Below are 18,859 nucleotides of genomic sequence, written 5' to 3'. Positions count from 1 at the left end.
TACAGTGACTTTCTGCCACTGCTGCTTGCAAAGGAATCAGAGTTTGAGTTTGTTTACTACATTGTGCTTCCACAAAAACATTTCATAACCACTGCAGTACTTATCCATTGTCATTCTGCTCACTCCATCATGTTTATTCACCCATTACCGGCAGATGCATCTAGCGAACAATCTCAGAGTGCTCTCACGTCCCAGAAGAGTTCTTTCATCAGAGACAATTTGTGTATCAGCTTTTAGCGTTATCACAAGACGAAGAGATTCCGCCACAAATGAGTTGACGTTAAAGAAGAAAAAAAAAATAAACAGTTTAAAATTGGTCGGAGATTTGTTTTCTTGTGTTTCCTGATCTGTGCAGAGAAGTATAACTTTTGTATCAAGTTCAATTCCTTGTTAAATTTCTTTCATTGCTTTCAGTGCAGTGAGAGGAATTTCAATGCTACACGGTATTAAATCAAAGCTGGGTTTGGGTAAAATATGGGGCTTTGTGCTGGTGCATTTGAAGAATTCAAGTCTAAAACACACTGTCCACACTGTCAGTCTGAATGCATTTGTGGTAAGCAGTAAAGAGCAGTTTGACTTAGTTGGTTTTACTCGATGGATGATGGCAAATGTTTTTTCATCAGCAGCGCATGAAGCATTAGCACTGGTCAGATGTGGGTTGTGTGTGAAATCATCAGCGTTAAAAGAAGAAAACCAAAATTGACTCATTAAAGAAAAAAAAAACCTCTGATGCAGATAAAAGGTTCTCTTCTCTCCTTTTAGGGTTTGTCATTTTCTCTTGATGTTTCAATTAAAGTCTCCCCACTCTGAAACATAAAAGTGTGTCTGGCAAGCAGATAAATTTAGATTCTTTTGCACAGTCAATTATGTGTAAACCCTTTAATCCAATAATCTATGAATATTTAATTCAAACACAGTTCACTGGGCAATACAGCAAAGCCACAGGAGGTTGAATAAAGTTTTAGCTTCAAGATTTCACATACACTGTATGCCAAGACCTTCAAAATAAAAGTTTACGTTCAAAGATCAACATGAGTGGCAGGTGACATTTCTACTCTCAAAGGTTTGTTAAATTACATTTCAACCTCTGTGCTGTTCTGAAATCCAGCTACTGCAGTGGTGATGAGCAGTGTGTCTTTATAAGTCACAACCAAACCAGGTTTGCATTTACATTTGAACCAGGGGGGGACATGATTTATTTGTTACTGAAAATTGTAGTTTTCCATATATATTGAATTTCATACTTGCCTGTTGACAAAAGACTTTAGGTTGTGCTGAGCATTTAATTAATTTACAAACATTTAGTTCTTTCCAAGTTAATTATTTTAAATTTACAGACCCTTACAATAAAGCATGTGTTTGCCCCCTAATTTATAGACGGATATAATTTTCGTAGCATCGGCGTGTTCTCCTGTAAACAAAAAATATTGTTTTTTGAGATCCAATTTAAAATACATCAGTGTATGAATACTAGCTCATTTGATTTACTGTGTGCTGGTTTATTGCAGTGTCACAAAGTAAAGCTGACACATTGCTGATTGAAAGATTGTTTATTGCCCACATGAAAAGGCAGTTTTTCATTTTCACACATGCGTTGCAGGGTCAAAATGTGGACATGAATCAATTCTGTCCTAAATGTGATATTTGTGCATGAGTGAAGTGTCAGCTAAGAAGCCTGAAAAATAATAGCACATAAAGACAGATTTGACTCTAATCCTTGTCAGGTAGACCTCATGTCTCCCCCTCCTAAAGCAATCACAGCCATCTGGACTGGAGAACAGATCGATGGCTTCAGAGCATAAACAACCCTGCTGCCAGGCGGCTGCCAACCATCCTGCTGAACTTGGCGAACACAGCTGATTCCTTCACTTTACACCTATAACCCCCCTACCCTCCCCGCAATCACACACACACACACACTTTTTATCACTTCACAGCTTGTGGCCTAATTGACTTCAGGCTTACACGTATGTGGATTAAACTTCGAATCATCTGTGGAAATCACTCGCTGAGACAGCACTGTATTACAAAACCAGGATCAGTATATAATATTAAAAAAAATGGTTCCTGTGTTTTGGAAATCATTGTTAACCTTCAGTTATTCACCTTTTCACTATTCACATGTACTTTTAAGATGTTATTTGACTGTGGTTCAGGCTCTGTACTTTAAAATCCCTGTTTTTCTTGTGTTTTACACCCCTTTCACCCTCTCAGCTGCATTCATTACTACATGTATTTATTTGTCATCCACCCCCTTGAGTAATAACAGCGAAGTGCTGCAGAAAAGTATTCTTTTGTGTCAAGCCAGGAACATTTAACAATCGCATTTCTGACTTACAAGCTGAGAAGACGACAAAAGCTGGACCTAGTCTCTGTCAGGAGCATCACCATGGAGACTCTGCTGCACCATAACCACTCAAGGTCACCTGGATTACACCATTGTGATTGTGTGTGCATATATTTCTGTGTTTAACTCCGCAGAGACTCTCAGAAGACACAAAAGATCCACAGTTGGTTTGATGATGGTGTGTTTGAAAAGCAGTAGATGAATGTGTGGTTTTCAGGTTCTGTTATTATTTGGACTTATCACCACATATCAGGACTGTTGTGATCCTTCAAGCCAGAGATTGGTTTTTCTTTGTTTACTGATGGTGTCTGCCAGTCGTTCCGTCATCCAAACGCCATTTCCTACCTTTCTTCATTATTCAGCAGAGCCTGGTGTACAGCCTTATGGATAAAATCATTTCACATGGTTAAGAGACCCTGGGAACCATCAGTAATGTTGATAGCAGGTTTGCTATCCATTCTCATGAATAGCCTCTATTTTTCTTGAATTATTTGTATAAAACATGTAATTGTATTTTATATCAGTGGCTCCTTCTTTGGGGGTGGGGGTCTCCAGAGCTTGAATTCTCCCTACATTTTTTTTTTTTTCTCCATGAAAGTAACAGATCGAATTAATATGCTTGCCATTGTGTGAGACTGTGTGGTTTCATTAAAGGGTTAGTACCCAAGGTCACGATGACTCACTGCTTTAAAAATTGCTCACACAGAAATTTATCCTAATATCAGAGTGTGAACTGCTTTGAAAAATGACTATAAATCAACAGCATTGGTTAGCAGTTCTCTATTTCACATTAACATTAAAGGTAACGTTAATGATGTTCTACATTTTTACTATTGTCAGTGAATCCAATGAAAAGTGCTTGTCTGTGGCTCTTGTTCCTACTGAAGATGTAAAGGTCATGAACAGTCTGTACTTTCATTTTTTAAAGCTGCTGCTGTGCATAGCGTTTTAGCATCTTTCAACTTCTCATTTTGGTTTTCCTGGCTGGCAACTTTACTGCCTTGGTTCTCTCTCACTGCTCTTATAGTGTCATTTTTACATACAGCAAGCAGAATGTTTTCAGAAAAAATTAAAAACTGTACACATCCTGCTCAGCACCACACAAAACTCAGACAAGGTGAGCAACAAGCTGGTGAACATGGTGAAGCATTTAGTGGCTGAAGAATCAGATTCATTTCTCACAAAGACCAAACCAGAGCTAAATGGAAGGTGAGCAGTGTCCTTAGATTCACCAGATGGACAAAAACGTGACTTTAAATTAACTCTTATGTTGCTTCATATCTCTCACGTATTCGTCATAACAGCCTTGTAAGGTCAACGTTGTATTTACATCGTGTTGTCAAAAAATTGACCTGAAAAAAAAAGGTTTATGATAGTTTTTGAGCAACAGTGGAGCTCTATGGCATAGAGGGCAGAGAGCTCTGTTATATCAGGCTTTCGATCCACAGATATAACTTGTTTTTTGGATCATCAGACCTATCCTTGTTTTTCCTGAAAAGAATAATATTAAATGAACTGTAGTCCTGTTGTATCTGCAGGTTCTCTAGTTTTCTTCCACCCATTGCTGGTCTAACCCTGTTCTGGGTTCACGCAGGTTCAACCCTCATCAGTCTCTCTCGATACATGGTTCATGGATGAGGTCAAAGGTCATGACCATGAGAGTCAGGAGTTTATTGTTAAGTTTTGATTGATTAATGATGTGTCACGCAACGACACCTGTTCCCACAATGAAATCAGCATATTATCTATTTTATTCCTGATCATTCCGATTTCAGAATCGTTTAATGTGAGGTGTTCTGTGCATCTCACAGTTTGCTTTGTCAAGTATGTGTGTGCGTGTGTAAGAGAGTCAGTGTTAGGTCAGTGTTAGGAGGTCTGTGGCATCAGAGATGGTTTCTTAATGACTTCTTTGATGTATGAGCTCTGGGATCTTGGGTCAGGCAGTCTAATATTGTGTTATTAAAGCTGACAGGTTTTGACCGTAATCGTTAGAAAATGGAATTCATGTGAAGGCCTAATGCACACTACAAACGTGTTAGCAGCGATTTGCTTTTCATCCCATCTTTGAGGTGTGATTGCTGTCCTAACAGCCACCTGGTTCTGGTTTAGAAAGCCAACATTAACATCACTGTTGTTTAACATGATGGCTATAATGTATTTTTCATTTTCGTAAAATATCATAATACTTTTGTTTTTCATAATTTCATACTTTCATGCAAAAAAACCCCCAAAAAACTCAGCTAGCACCAACAGTGCTTATATTTGTATCAAAATGACTTTTTATTGACTCCCAGAAAGGTTTGTTTTTTGTGGCAGTAAAATACAAACCTATATGCAGCAGCATGACCCCCAGAAGGAACACACCTATCTTCCAGTCCTAAGAAATAGCCTTAGTGGTGTTGAAAGGAGATAAACACAGGGGAGTTGGACACAGAGTGACAGGAGGTTGGATGCTGGAGTTGAATGAAAGGTAGAGTTTGAAAGCATCTTTGTTTTGTTTTGTTTGTCTATCTTTTGTTTTGTAATTTGTTTGACCTTAAAGCTGAAAGCAAACAAGAAAAAAGCCAGACAGTCTCCCTCTAAAATGCAAAAATGCAGGCAATTGTCAGAATAACAATAAAAAATAAAAAAAACACACGACACACAAGGCTGTTCATTCCACAGCACTGCACAAACAATATGATGTTTTCTATTCTACAAGCTGTGAAGCTGGTGAGCCTTAGAATGATAAGTTTGTCCTGAGGCTGGTGCTAGGGTGTAGGATCTTTAAAATCAGAAGGGCTCATCTTCTTGGGAACATGAATGTGCAGATTCTGAAATCTGATGGTGCCATCTGTGGAAAGTCAAAAACCTCCAAATCACCAAATACATCCTCTGGGGATCATGAATATCCACACAAATTTGATAGAAATCTGGCCATTAGTTTTTAAGGTAATAGCCATTAATCAAAGCTTTGATCAAGCGGAAATCTGACCTCACAGTGAGGCTAAACAAAAGATTAAAGAGTCACTAAAATAATTACAAATCATCCTCATGAACATCCTCATGACATTCATGAACATCCATGCTAGGTTTCATGTGAGTCTGATCATATTTTACTGTGAAACAAAGTGTTAGACATATTTAAAGGTGTCAGTACATACTTGAAAAGAGTGACAATAACATAAAAAATTGTAAATGATGACATGTGCATGACAATCATGTTTACTATGGGAAAACTGCCAAAAATAAAACCTCTAACAGAACAACGTCAATAAAATAAAACAGAAGAAAAGAAACACTGAGCACTTATTCCTGTGATCATGTCATGTGGAAGATAAATGAGGCAAGCCCAATATCATGACCACACATCTGTTGGTGAAAAATAGATACAAAGCCAAGGGTCCTCACTGGACTTTTTTTTTTTTAATCAAGCTATTATTATGCTATTTCTTTGGAGGGATAATCAGTGATTACCCAAAAGCAGGAAACATTTTTCACAATAGGCTCTGTATCTGAGACTGCTGCTTCCCATTTTAATCAGGCTGCGAACAGCATCCTGTGGTGAGTAACCCTGTCTTCACATCCTGTATGATGATGATTGTCTGATTGTTTAAGGCTGAGTCTATTATAGTAATCAAATGGCTGTTGTCACTACAGTAACTTATAGTTTAATATTTAATTCATATTTATTAAATTCAGTGAATCTCTTGCAATTGAAACATCATTATCAATCATATTAAATAATTGTAAAATTGACAAATTCTCTGACCAGCTATAATTACACAGCAGTTGTTTCTCTAATTCTAGCTGTGGTCAAAATCTATGTATTCAGTTTGTCACTACTTACCTGTAATTGTAAATACAGTACGTAGGAGCATCACACTAAGGTACAGTATTTATAAAATGGTTTGTAAAGTGATAAAAATCGATGCAGTGGTGTAGCATGCATGCTTACATTTGTCTGTCAGATAAATGTAATCGATTCATATTGTTTGAATAAACCACAGCTTGTGGAATAGTTAGAATAATTAGTTTCAGTTTTCAGTCGAAACACCACATCACTCAGACACATCAGGGTGTTTAATCTCCATCAAACATGAGATCATAACAAATGGAAAAATTCTTATAACAGTATTGTGACAGTATCTTCTGCAAAAATCTAATTAGACAAAAGCAATTTCATGAGTGCATATTATCTCACCTCACTTTACACAGTGTGTGTGTGTGTGTGTGTGTGTGTGTGTGTGTGTGTGTGTGTGTGTGTGTGTGTGTGTGTGTGTGTGTGTGTGTGTGTGTGTGTGTGTGTGTGTGAGTGAGTGTAATTCATGCATGCAGGGTAGAAGCGAGGTAAGTTAAGCCAAATCTAAGCTTTGTAGAGTGAAATTAATGTAATTTTTCAACTCTTTCACTCAATCAAATACAAATCACACCACTGAGCTGATCAGAGTGGCTTGATTTACTATGTGCTGAGGATGAGAGTCTCTCTCCTCTATAGGATGCTATTTTCCAGATTGTGTACAATTCCATATCTATGTTTTTGTTTCCTTCAGACAGAACCTAGCTAGCTTTTTCCACCCTACATGCTAAGCTGAGTTAAGCTACCGGGCTGCTGACAATAGCGTCATATTTCCCATGCAGAGAGTATGCTATCATCTCTTCATCTAACTCTCAGTTAGAAAGCAGATAAATGTGTTTCACAAAATGTTGAACCATTCCTTTTAAAGCCCACCATTTAATATAAAAGATTCTCCCAAAGGATCTCGTGAAAACATTAACACCCTACAAGTGTGAGAAGAGGACATGTATCAAAACTGGGTTCATTTAACCCTGCAGCAGTGCAGCCATCACATAAACGACACGGCACTGTGTCTGTTGTAGTCTATGGTTGTAGTACAATGAATCCAGTTGTGCCAGCTGGGATTAGATGTTTTTTTTTTTTTTTTTAAATGCTTAAGTATTATTAATGCACAACAGGTCACGAGAGTCTGAAAAGGAATATTAAGTATGTTCATTATTCAGGAGTAGCTATGAATCTGAGAGAGCCGTGGCAATCACATTAACCGATAAACACAGAGGACAAGGAAAACGCCTACGAGTTCCCGTGGGAGAGCTTCCAATTAACACTCAAGCCTTCTCCCTGACATGTCGGCTGTGAAGAGATGGAAAGACTGAGAGAGAGAGAGAGAGAGAGAGAGAGAGAGAGAGAGAGAGAGAGAGAGAGAGAGAGAGTGAGAGTGTTCGGGCGTGCACACAGAGAGGGAATGCATTATTTATTAGATGTGACATGTATGTACTGTGTTTGATTTGAGGTATTTAGGTACAAAATTTAGGCACCCAAGACACTGAATTTCATCTCTTATTTAAAAATACACACACACATTTTTTTTTTCACACATTAAAAACAAAACATAAAAATTGCATTTAATAAAAAAAATTTAATAAAAAAAAAAAATATATATATAAAAGCAGAAACAAGCAAATAAATAGTGAAAGATTAAAAAGAGTTTATGTACGTTATTTACTGAAAAGCTGCAAGCAACAATGTTTTAATCCCTGGTTTAAATGAGCTGACAGTTTCAGCAGACCTCCCCACAGGTAGGGAGCACAGAATCTAAAAATTGCTTCACCTTGCTTGGTTTTGATTCTGGAAACACAGAGTAAACATGTCCCAGATGACCTGAGGGGTCTGCAGCATTCTGGATGAGCTGCAGCTGTCTGGTTGAATTTTTACTGACAAGACCTGCAAGGACACCATTACAGTAGTCCAGTCTTCTGAAAATAAAAAGAATGAACAATTATTTCTGTATCTAGTTTAGACAGAAATCCTTTAATTCTCGTAATGTTTTAAAGGTGATAGTAGGCTGATAATTGTCTTAATGTAAAATATTTATAGATATATTTTTAATGGAATGGAATTTAACAGGAAAAATACAATTTTAATGAAACTAAAATAACTAAAATTCTTTTAGTGCTTTTGTACTTTTAATCTTGTTTACATGGGTGAAAGAGTTGCCCAGTGTGCAGGCTCTTCTTTATCTGCCTGTCTCTATTACAGAGCTGCTCCCCTTGTGTTTCACTTCACAAAGACTGTCAGACCCCACTGTGAGCAGGTCTGGTCTGACACAGCAGTTTCCCTTCTGCTCCCTTGAAATTTTGAGGAGACTGACATTTCTGTCTTGTTGTCACAGAAACACTGATCCCTGCTTGATCTCTGTCCTCCCTGCAGACTTTTGGCCCCTCAGTCACCCAGCATCACCATAGTCCATGTTTTATTTAAATGGTTTTCTGCTCGTGGCAATTATCAGAGCTGGAGGATCCTCTGAAGAGAAAAGAGGGAGGTGTTTCTTCCCTCCTCTGGAGCAGAAAACTGAAATTAATCCTGCCCCTCAGGAACTCGCCAAGTGAATTTAGAAGACTACAAATTAAGCTTACAGTGCAGCAAGGAGAGTATAAACCTTTAAAATGCAATACAAGTAGGTCTTATGAATCAGGCTAAGTTGTGGTCTGCAAAATGTGCCAACAATGTCTGCGCTTAACAAGGGTTTTCAACAAGTTTTCTCACTTTCAGCTACAGCCTCTTCTGACCGACTGATGTGAAGAGATGTAACCTACAACAAATTGCATGCATGTGAGGGATTAAACATTTCAGTTGTCATACCAACGCTATCTTTGTTGGTAGGAACAGATTGTATATGTTGTTATTATGAAAGACCATCCAGCAAAACAACTCAACAAGGTAACATTTTCAAAGCTGCACTTCAGCTCCACATTGCACACCCGCTGCTGATTGTGGTTCGAGGGACAACTCGTACTCCCACTGTTCGCTGCCCACAAAGGCTGATGTTATTCGGGGAGACAGCAGCCTTTTCAGCGCTGTCAAACAAAGAAAGGGCACCGCTACAGCAGGACTTCCTCTGAAGCAGCGAGGGCTGCTGTTTGGGCTTCTTGGGAGGACAGAGTGGAAAACACAACTCAACCTGAAGACAGGAGGAAGCAGAGAATAAAGAAATGTGTTCTGTTCAAACACCAACCTGGGTTTTTGTATTTCTGCGAGACATTTTCGCTTTGCAGGCGTTGCTTCAGTATTTTGTAGATGGACATGACACTGTGATATCTCTTTCCCCAAATCTTCCCTTCTATTTTGTGCTCTCTACTTCTTTTGCAGGAGCAGTAATAGCTTTCGCCACCCATACAGACTATCAAGTTCCTCTTGCATTGCAAACAAATCATTTAGTGCCTGCTGCAACCCGAGATGAGAGAATGTGTTACTATCTGTGTTCCAGAGGAATGTTCTTACCAGGGTGTTAGGGAAAAGAGCTGAAGCAGTAATATGCTGTGTAATTTCAATCAGTGACAGAAAACATCAAAATAGACATTAATTCATATCAAAATGTGGATTATACTTCTGAAGAAGCTGATTTTTAATAGAATTCACATCCATAAACCCAGATAGGGTAGAAAATAATCATGTTTTGTGGGTTTACATGCTCTAGACACCAGGATGAAGCAACGTTCAATCATAAACCATCAAGCATCACAAAAACATGAACAAATGTTGTACAGTGTAATCCCACCCCCACTCCATCCCCCTGAAGATGCAGGATGACTTGATAAACTGAGGTGTTAATGTATTCCAGCTTGGAGAACGCAGAGGCACACTGTGTGCACTGATGTGACATTAATGACAGAAACAGGACTGTCAAGTTGCACATGCACCCACACACACACACACACATATTCCTTAGGGGATATTTTCCCAGTACCAAGCCGCATGCTGTGCGATATCGAATGCTGCAGGCTGGATTTCCGGGGGATGCCTCTAAGGGTACATTTTGTTTGATAGTGATGCTGACAGGACAGAGCAAATACGACTGGCACATTGTCAGTTTCCTTCAGTCAGCTGGAACCTCATGTTTAAAATCAGGCTCGTCTGTTGGAAAGAAAATGATCTGGTAGAACTGAGGTTAATACGGAAGCCCACTTGAGCCAGGAAAACAAAAAAAAACTAAATGAAAAGCTGGGTATTCAAACATTACACCAATTATACAAATCATATCATACAGAAATTAATGGAACTAAACAGATAGAGACTATAAAAAAACCCCAACAACAACAACAAACAACCACAGTAGCATGGTGCTTCCCAGCCTGGGTTTTGGGATCTCCGCAACAGGCCGCAAGATGAATCTGAGAATCTGAAGGATCACCAAATCATTTAACCAGAAAGACACACAAAGACAGAATTATGTTTATTTTTTCAGACTTTCCTCTTGTGTTTCTTGTTTGTTTTAGAACAATACTAGCCTCTAAAAATATAGAATGCAACCAGTGATGATGGGTTGCAAGGAGATAAGGATTTGTTTTGAAGAGTTAGACTAATTTACTTCAAGGCTACAGTTCACTTCTTGTATCAGGTCAGGAAACATTTCTATGTGTCATTCTGGACAATGTATTGTGTTGTTTTATTTTTATTTTATTTTATTTTTTTTTTACTGGCAGATGTGGGCTTCCATATTGTAAGGCAGTAGAAGAGGAACAAACACATTAATATGTGGACCACGCTCTTGCGGGGGCCACAAACACACAGACACAGGCATAGTCTGTTGTTTGTTTCATCTCCCATTTCAGAGACATGCTGCCATCAGGAGCACATCCATTCATTGTAGCTGTCAAGCTTTGGCCTTCCTTTGGGGCGTCCTGCTGCTGTGACGCCTGCATGCATATATCAGAACTCATGCATCACTCCCACTCTGTAGGATGAGTAGTGGCTCAACCTAAAATGTCTACACTGGTTGAAATATTTAGTGCTAGTTTACGTATGTAGCATGTGCTCAGAGTGTCATGGGAGTGGACGGGAGGTTTTATTTGTTGCATCACTCAGAATATGCAATCACTTTTATATACCCAGCGACTGTCGGTTTTCTTTCTCCTCTGAAGCTAATGTGGTTTCATCAGGAGCACCTCTGTTTCATCTTCAGACTCTATCTGTGTGATGCACTACTGGAAATTTTCATCTTGGAATAAATGATAACAGTCTTAAACCAGATTTACACATTAAAAAAAATCTCTTCAGATTCTTGATTTTTTTTTTTTTTTAGAAGCAGAGGCCAACACGTGAGACCAAAAACGTGTAATCATGTGAAATTATGCACATGCTCACAGGGCAAATCTCTGAGTAAGACAATGGGGTGCCACATGCGTGCCTCCCCCCAATGTCACTTAATTGATACACAATGGAGAGTGTCACCATGTCAGCGTCACACCGGTGGGGCGTAAAGTAAGCTGACAGACAGGCCATGTCAGGAGGCAGTCGTGGTGTCAGCTTGCTCAGCGCTGTTCAACATGTCTCCTCCTGTGACAAGCGCCCCCAATTAACCTCCAACTCAAATACAGTCAGGAAACATGAACATGTACACCTGCTCTCTTTCTCTCACTCACTCACTCACTCACACACACACACACACAGACACACATGCTCACTGGGCGTGTGACAGCTGTGGAGCTTTGTCTTTACTCATTCAGTGCTAATTGACCTTGTTTTTCAGGCCCATATTCCAGTTCATCTTTGGTGAGGGGAGAGCATTGTTTTCTTGCTGCATGTGTACAGTCATCTGAGTAGCTACAGGCTATGAAGGAATAAATAAATAAATAAATAAATAAATAAATAAATAAATAAATAAATAAATAAAATACCCTCCAGATAATTGTCAAGGTCTTCTTTCAAAAGACTTTTTCTATTCGTTCTTCTAAATTGTTCAAGGTAAAAGATGAAAAGCTGCTGAATAATTTTCACTGCAAAAGAAGTGAATTCAGAATCGTGTGCGAAAGGAAGCCTTTCACCAAAGTATGTCACTCTGGGTCCCTCTAGTGTGGCAACAGAGGGATGAGAAAAGGATTTTAGTCCCAGTCTCCACTTACTCACACTCATTACAGCACATCACACGGAAGGGAATAACAATGAAGCAGTGTGGTTTTTATTTATGCACATCACTCACTTCCAAAAGTGTAAATTGGTGTGTATTAAGATTGTGTTTCTAGACTTTTCTTATATTATTATATGGCAATTATATGGCAATGTATAATATTATGTGGTAATTAATCTTAATTAATCCCACAATTCAAAATTCAAAGTTGCTGTGTCAAATCAAATAGCATTTAATGTTTAGATTGATGTAAACCATGTACTCACGTTATTTGTCAGTTTAATATGGGCAAGTGCATGGATGAAGTGAAATCCTGGCCAGCAGATGGCGATCCTTGTCTTGCTTCAAAGAGACTCATTTATAGCCTGGTGCTTAAAAAAATAGAGAGGTAAATATACTTTTTCCCCCTCTGTAATATTTCCACTGTATTGGAAACAGGAAGAGTGTAGTAATTTTTGTTTGTTTTACAGAAATAAATAAATAAATAAATAAAGTACTGCAGTAACAGTCTTATGGCATCTATCTGAAGCTATAGGGTGAAGAAGTAACAGAAGTAGGAGCAGGAGCACAGAAGCATTTCAATTCATTACCACTCAAGTAGAAAGTAATAAAAGCATGTTATGTTAGTTTAGTTACAAGTTGTGTAATTGTAGTTTTATTCTTCAAAATTTAGGCTAAGGCACAACTATGAAACAGAAAACCTTAATTTTTCACAGTTTAAATCAGTGTCAAAAGTGAAACAACAGCTTTCCCAGATTTTTTTTTTTTTTTTTTTTTTTTAATGTTTTTTTTGCTACCTCCTGTGACTGAGGGTATAGTTTATATGTTGGGCCATGAAAATAAACTTTCAAGAGCAAATCTAAACCACTTCCGGCGTGAAACCGGCAGTTCCGCCTCCACTTTATAATGTTTCTGAACCGTGCTGGAGAGCGGTTTTATTCTGATAATAGATGGTCTTTGTACAACAGCAGAGTCACAGGCAGAGTCAACTGAATTCATGTTTAATGTGAAACAGTAATGTACAAGCAGGGTTCAGATTCCTGTGCTTCTTGGAGTGCAGCTCAGTCTACAGACAGTTGAGCTGAGTTAAACAGACTTCACAGGCCACATGGAGACACGGCAGCAGATGAAAGACACCCTGCAGCTGTGCATAGACAGACGTAAAGACGAGCTGTGCTGTCTGAGTCGGGACATTTGGAGCCGTCCTGAACTCGCCGGCAACGAGACATATGCGCACGAAAGGCTGGTCCGCTTCTTCACTCAGGACGACCAGAGGTGGACGGTCCAAAGTCACTACAAGCTGCCGACCGCATTCCGGGCCAGCTGGGGCCCGGTCGGTGGCGGGGAGGGTGACCCGGTGCTGAACGTGGGGTTCCTGTGCGAGTACGACGCGCTGCCGGGCGTCGGGCACGCCTGCGGCCACAACCTCATAGCAGAGGCGGGAGCTGCGGCCGCTGTGGGGCTGAAAGCTGCTTTAGAAAACCGGACTGAACTACCTGTACCGGTGAAGGTAACCAAAGGGAACTGTAGGTTTATTAAAACAACAAAACAGCCACAAAGCGATGAAAGGCAACCATGAAGAGACGCAATGCAACCACAAATGTTGATTTGCAGGGTTTCCTATGTATTGGTCTTGTCTTTTACGGTCCATGGTATTGGTATTATTATTATTTTTCGTTACAACCAGTTTGGTCATGAGTGACCTTTCACCTTAGATCCAAGAACAGCTGACTTATTTGAGCAGCCAGAATGACTGACACATATGAGGTGATATATATGTCAAATGACTGAATTATACTCTTTATGCCAGATAACTGTTCTGGGAACACCTGCAGAGGAGGCCATAGGAGGAAAGATCGACCTGATCAAGGCGGGGGCCTTCTCAGACGTCGACCTCGTCTTCATGGCTCATCCAGCTCAGCAGGATGTGTCCTTCCTGCCCTGTGTCACGCTCGTTGAGTAAGTTTCTTTTTACAGCTCATATGGATTTTGCATATTGTGGCCACACTTTGAACCTCAGTGCTGACGTTACACAGGGTGTCGGTGAAGTACCACGGGAAGGCATCTCATGCTTCTGCGTACCCCTGGGAGGGAGTGAACGCCCTGGATGCTGCTGTTCTGGCCTACAACAATGTCTCTGTTCTCAGACAGCAGCTGAGGCCGGAGTGGAGAATTCACGGTGAGGAGCAGACAGAAGCCGTTACAGCATTAGTTGAGCTTGAGAGTTTATTCTTGACCTTGGAAGAAGTGGTTGACAAAACAGTCTGTTTACTTTTAATCCAACATGGATGAGAAGTCCTTGATGTGCTCAGAGGAATAATAATTTAGACAAATATGCAGTCCCATCACAACTGAACAAACTCCCTCTGCTCTGGAAGATCATGTGACATGGTCGAAAAGCTCCACAGCTCCTTGTAAATGGGCTTGTGGTGAGACTGTTTTGAAAACTGTGATAGGATTACTTTTAGCTTCATTTTGTAAAAACTGTTACTAGAGCTGCAACTATTAGTAGATTTATCTGCAACTGTTTAAATAATCAATTAACAATTTCATAAATTTTTCAAGCAAAAATGCCTTCTGTGAGAATTCTCTGTGTCACATATGACAGTAGATTTAATTTCTTAAGGTTTTGGACTGTTGCTCAGACAAAATAAGAAACTGAAGACCCATCACCATGGGCTGTCAGAAATGGTGAATGCCATTTATTCGCTGTTTTATTAACTGAGAAAATAATCTGCATATTAATCGATAATGAAAACAACTGATATTTAAAGCCCTAATTTTCACCAGTTCCTGATATAGTCATGAGTTCTGCTAAAACTACATCAAACTTAAAACACATTGCACATTTTTCTGTTTGTGCACTCACAGTTATACACTTGTTCAACGGGAATAACAACCAAGCGGTATCTGTGTCACAAAGTTTCTCCATGTACCTGTAACATACTTTCATCTACCTTTTCAAATGTAGACAGATGTTTCCTCTCCGAGGGAAATCAGAAGTAACAAACAGTTTTGACATCTAAACCTACATGAATTGTGTAATTGTTTAGAGGTGTGGATTCACTCCAGCTCATCCTCTGTCTTGCTCATTGTCTACGTTTTCTTCGCCACAGGCATCATCAAACATGGAGGGGAGAAGCCCAACGTTATCCCCGCCTACACTGAGTTAGAGTTTTATCTGCGCACGCCACTGGTTAAGGATCTTTGTGACCTGAAGGCCAGAGCGGAGGCTTGCTTCAGGGCAGCTGCTGTTGCAACTGGTTGCCAAGTAAGCTTACCTAAAAATATTGTCTACCACTTGCTTGCCTCTGGCCTGGACTACACATTATATCCCTGCTATGCAGATTAACCATGAAGCACAGACACAGCAATGAACAGTGTATGTTGATATAGTGGATAAATGCAATGTTGGAGTTGCTGTTATATAACATTGCCCTTTTTAACATATTCCTATAATTATGCTCTGAGTGCTGTGCTGCTGTTACATAATTCACCGTTATCTTCAGGCTGCTTTTCTCTCCTACGTCTGCACCTGCTTCAGGCAAGTTTAACTCGCACTGCAAAGTGCAAGGCTTCATATATAGTTAATATTTGATGGTAATATTTCACTGTGTTGTGATCTTACACCTTTGTACGAAACATGTTATGATTTAGGGTGAACCTGTGTTTCCTTTAGGTGGAGATAACGTACCCAACCCCTGCCTACTATAACATTCTGCCTAATGCCACACTGGCAAACCTGTATGAAAATAATGGAAAAGCTTTAGGGATTCAGTTTCCAGAGCAGCCAGCCAACTTCTCTGGTAGGTAAAATAAAAAATTGACAGAAACAGGCGTCTGTGAAGAGAACTGTGATCTAGTTATTTTTTTGTTTGTTTTTCACAGATTGTCTTTTTTGTTGTTCACAATCATTATCACAGTGAATTTCTAATTATCTGGCAGGTTCCACAGACTTTGGCAACGTATCATTCATAGTTCCCGGTATCCATCCTTTCTTCTACATCTGCACCGATGCGTTCAACCACACAGAGGAATACACCGAGGCAGCAGGTACGGCAGCACGTGTCCACTGGGAACAGATGCTGTTGTAAAGAAATCAAACTGCACTATGATCAGATATTTTTTCAGCCATCATCTCTTTCCAGGTCACTTAGTTTTCCTATTTAGTTTCTATTTACTCAATGCTTTATTTTCCTCCTCCACTCTTTTCCCTGTGCCAGGAGCTGAAAGGGCCCAGTTGTACACCCTGAGGACAGCCAAAACCCTGGCTATGACAGCTGTGGATGTAGTGTGCTGCCCTGATCTGCTCAGGCAAGTGAGAGAGGACTTCAGTCTGGCCAGACTGAAACAGGAGAAATGACTAGAATGCAATGATGTAGCTCTGACAGCTCCATAAACACACCAACTTTTATGATGATAATAGGACAAATAAAAAGGAATTCAAGGACAGTTAAGGGTGTCCTAGGGTGGAGGGATAAAGCTGGAAAACTGCAATTCACTGAGGAATCTAATATAACAACAGAGCCCCTGAGTATCTCAAAGACCACCTTCATCGAGTGAGAAAGAATGGAAGAAGTAACCTCTGCATATTAATATAACAAGCAGCAGCCACTGTTTTAAAAAAGAAGGTAAAGTTATGGCTTATCGGAAACAAAGAAGTAATTTTAAGTGGCTCACCACTTTTGTCTAGACAGAAACATTTGAACAGTTATTGGATGCATTAAGGTGATATTTTGTACAGACATTCATGGTCCCCAGAGGATGACGACTACTGACTTTAACAATCCCCTGGCTTTTCATCTTCCACCACCAAGTTTTTACTTATTCTGTGGAATATTTCAACACACTGGATGGATTGGCACAGCATTTTGTACAGACATTCATGATCCCCAGAGGATTTATCCTATTTGACATTTCCTCACTTTACCACCACCATAAAGTTGACAAATGTGCTTTTTAGTGAATTTTCTTGACAACTGTTGGATAAATTGTATTGGAGTTTGGTTTAAAGGCTTGAAGTTAACTTTTACTTTAGTGTCCAGTATTTTGGTTTGTGATTAAATATCTGCAAAACTAATCACATTCACATCAGTTTCAGCTGTAGTTTTGTTTGATGGTAATTAGCAAATGCTAGCATGCTAACACACTGAGATCAGTTAGCATTTAGCCCAAAACACTGCTGTGTCTAAGTATATGCTGCAAAATATTTGTCTTTTTTTTTTAGATTTTGGACTTGGAGTGATATATAATGATATAGGTAATTCTTTTTAATTTGCTGGTAGGATGATGACACCCGGTCACTGAGACTCTTGCATCTTTGCAATCTTTAAATGAAGAACTACAACACAGAAATAAGCTTAAACTTTATTACTCTATCCTTGACTTTTGCGATACGATGTCCTTCTTCTTGTAATGTCAACTAAACTAAACTAAACCCAACTAAATAACTAAATAATTAGATGGTAATTTCCGCTCTCAGGTATATGTCCCACTTGACCCAATCAGAGGTGGTATTGCTTTGAGTTCTGCCTCTGTTCTGCCTCAGTCTATTCACACACTTAGATTTCTGGGTATGTTTTCAGCAGCACACAGGTCGATTCAGTGGTCACAGATGGTTTGGAAACTCAGGTTCTGGACGTCTTTTTGATGTTTAAATCCCTTTCATGTCTTTCTGCTGCAGTGGTACTTTTGTTCAGGTTTATTGTTGGATTACAGTACAGACAGGGTGAACTGTCACCACACCCTGTGGGACTTCACTTGGATAAACGCAAAGGTTTTAAAAAAAAAAAAGAGAGAGAGAGAAAGAAACACTCTTCAACGTAATCCACACTTTTGCCTGTAAGAAAAAAATAGGTATAATGTAATACACATATCCTTTTACATCACATGTGAGCTGTTAATGGTATTACAGAACATGCAGTTTACGTGATTGGGCATAAACGCTCATCAGCAAGCAGACCTGTGCCAGAGAGGAAAGAGAAACTCTAGAGATGGTAGCAATCCCATTGTCTTAATAACTGTGAAAGCTTGTCCCCCAGCACAGTTTAAATATACTGTATAAGAGAGCAGGCAAATGGGATTTCTTTCCGGGGGTACCAAGACTCAAGAAGTCGTACTGGTGAAATGTCACTAAGTGCTTCTACTGACACAAAATTTATGGTCAAATCTTTTCTGTTTTTGTTTGTGTTTTAATTGATGTCTGCAGAAAAAAACATTCTCAGCCATGCATCTCAATCCATTTCTATTTGCACAAAATAAATTACATGGAGGAGATTTAAAATATACAGTATTGTGGTTTTGTTGTTCAGCACCTATAAGCTCTGCCCAAATAATTTTCACATTTTCAGAAAACAGAACAGTGATTAAACAATTTCTCACATATAACATCTTTCAAGAGTTAAATTTTATACCTGTGTTAGTTAATACATTTTATGAACATCTTATGAACCACCAAAAGATGTTTTTAAGATATTTTGCTTAACAAAGTATAAACTTGTTTTAATCTGAAAAAGACGATAAAACTAGCAACTAACAGGTCACAGTGAACCTCAAAGCCTCACAACACCAAACAGAGGAGATGAGCTTCAGTTGTAAAAAAAAAACA

General features: G+C 39.2%; 1 protein-coding gene across 1 annotated transcript; it reads left to right on the top strand.

The window, feature by feature from the left end:
- Positions 1-13,193: 13,193 nt before the first annotated feature.
- On the top strand, positions 13,194-18,482 carry LOC121197295 (peptidase M20 domain-containing protein 2-like). Its single transcript, XM_041060844.1, has 7 exons — positions 13,194-13,762; positions 14,063-14,211; positions 14,289-14,431; positions 15,369-15,523; positions 15,932-16,058; positions 16,198-16,305; positions 16,476-18,482. The coding sequence occupies exons 1-7, from the start codon at positions 13,361-13,363 to the stop codon at positions 16,613-16,615; spliced, it is 1,224 nt and encodes a 407-aa protein (XP_040916778.1). The 5' UTR covers positions 13,194-13,360; the 3' UTR covers positions 16,616-18,482.
- Positions 18,483-18,859: the final 377 nt, after the last annotated feature.

This window comes from Toxotes jaculatrix, chromosome 17 (assembly GCF_017976425.1).
Source record: "Toxotes jaculatrix isolate fToxJac2 chromosome 17, fToxJac2.pri, whole genome shotgun sequence".
Lineage (NCBI taxonomy): Eukaryota > Metazoa > Chordata > Actinopteri > Toxotidae > Toxotes > Toxotes jaculatrix.
The sequence above is the reverse complement of the archived record's forward strand: the minus strand, read 5'-3'. Positions and strand labels throughout refer to the sequence as shown.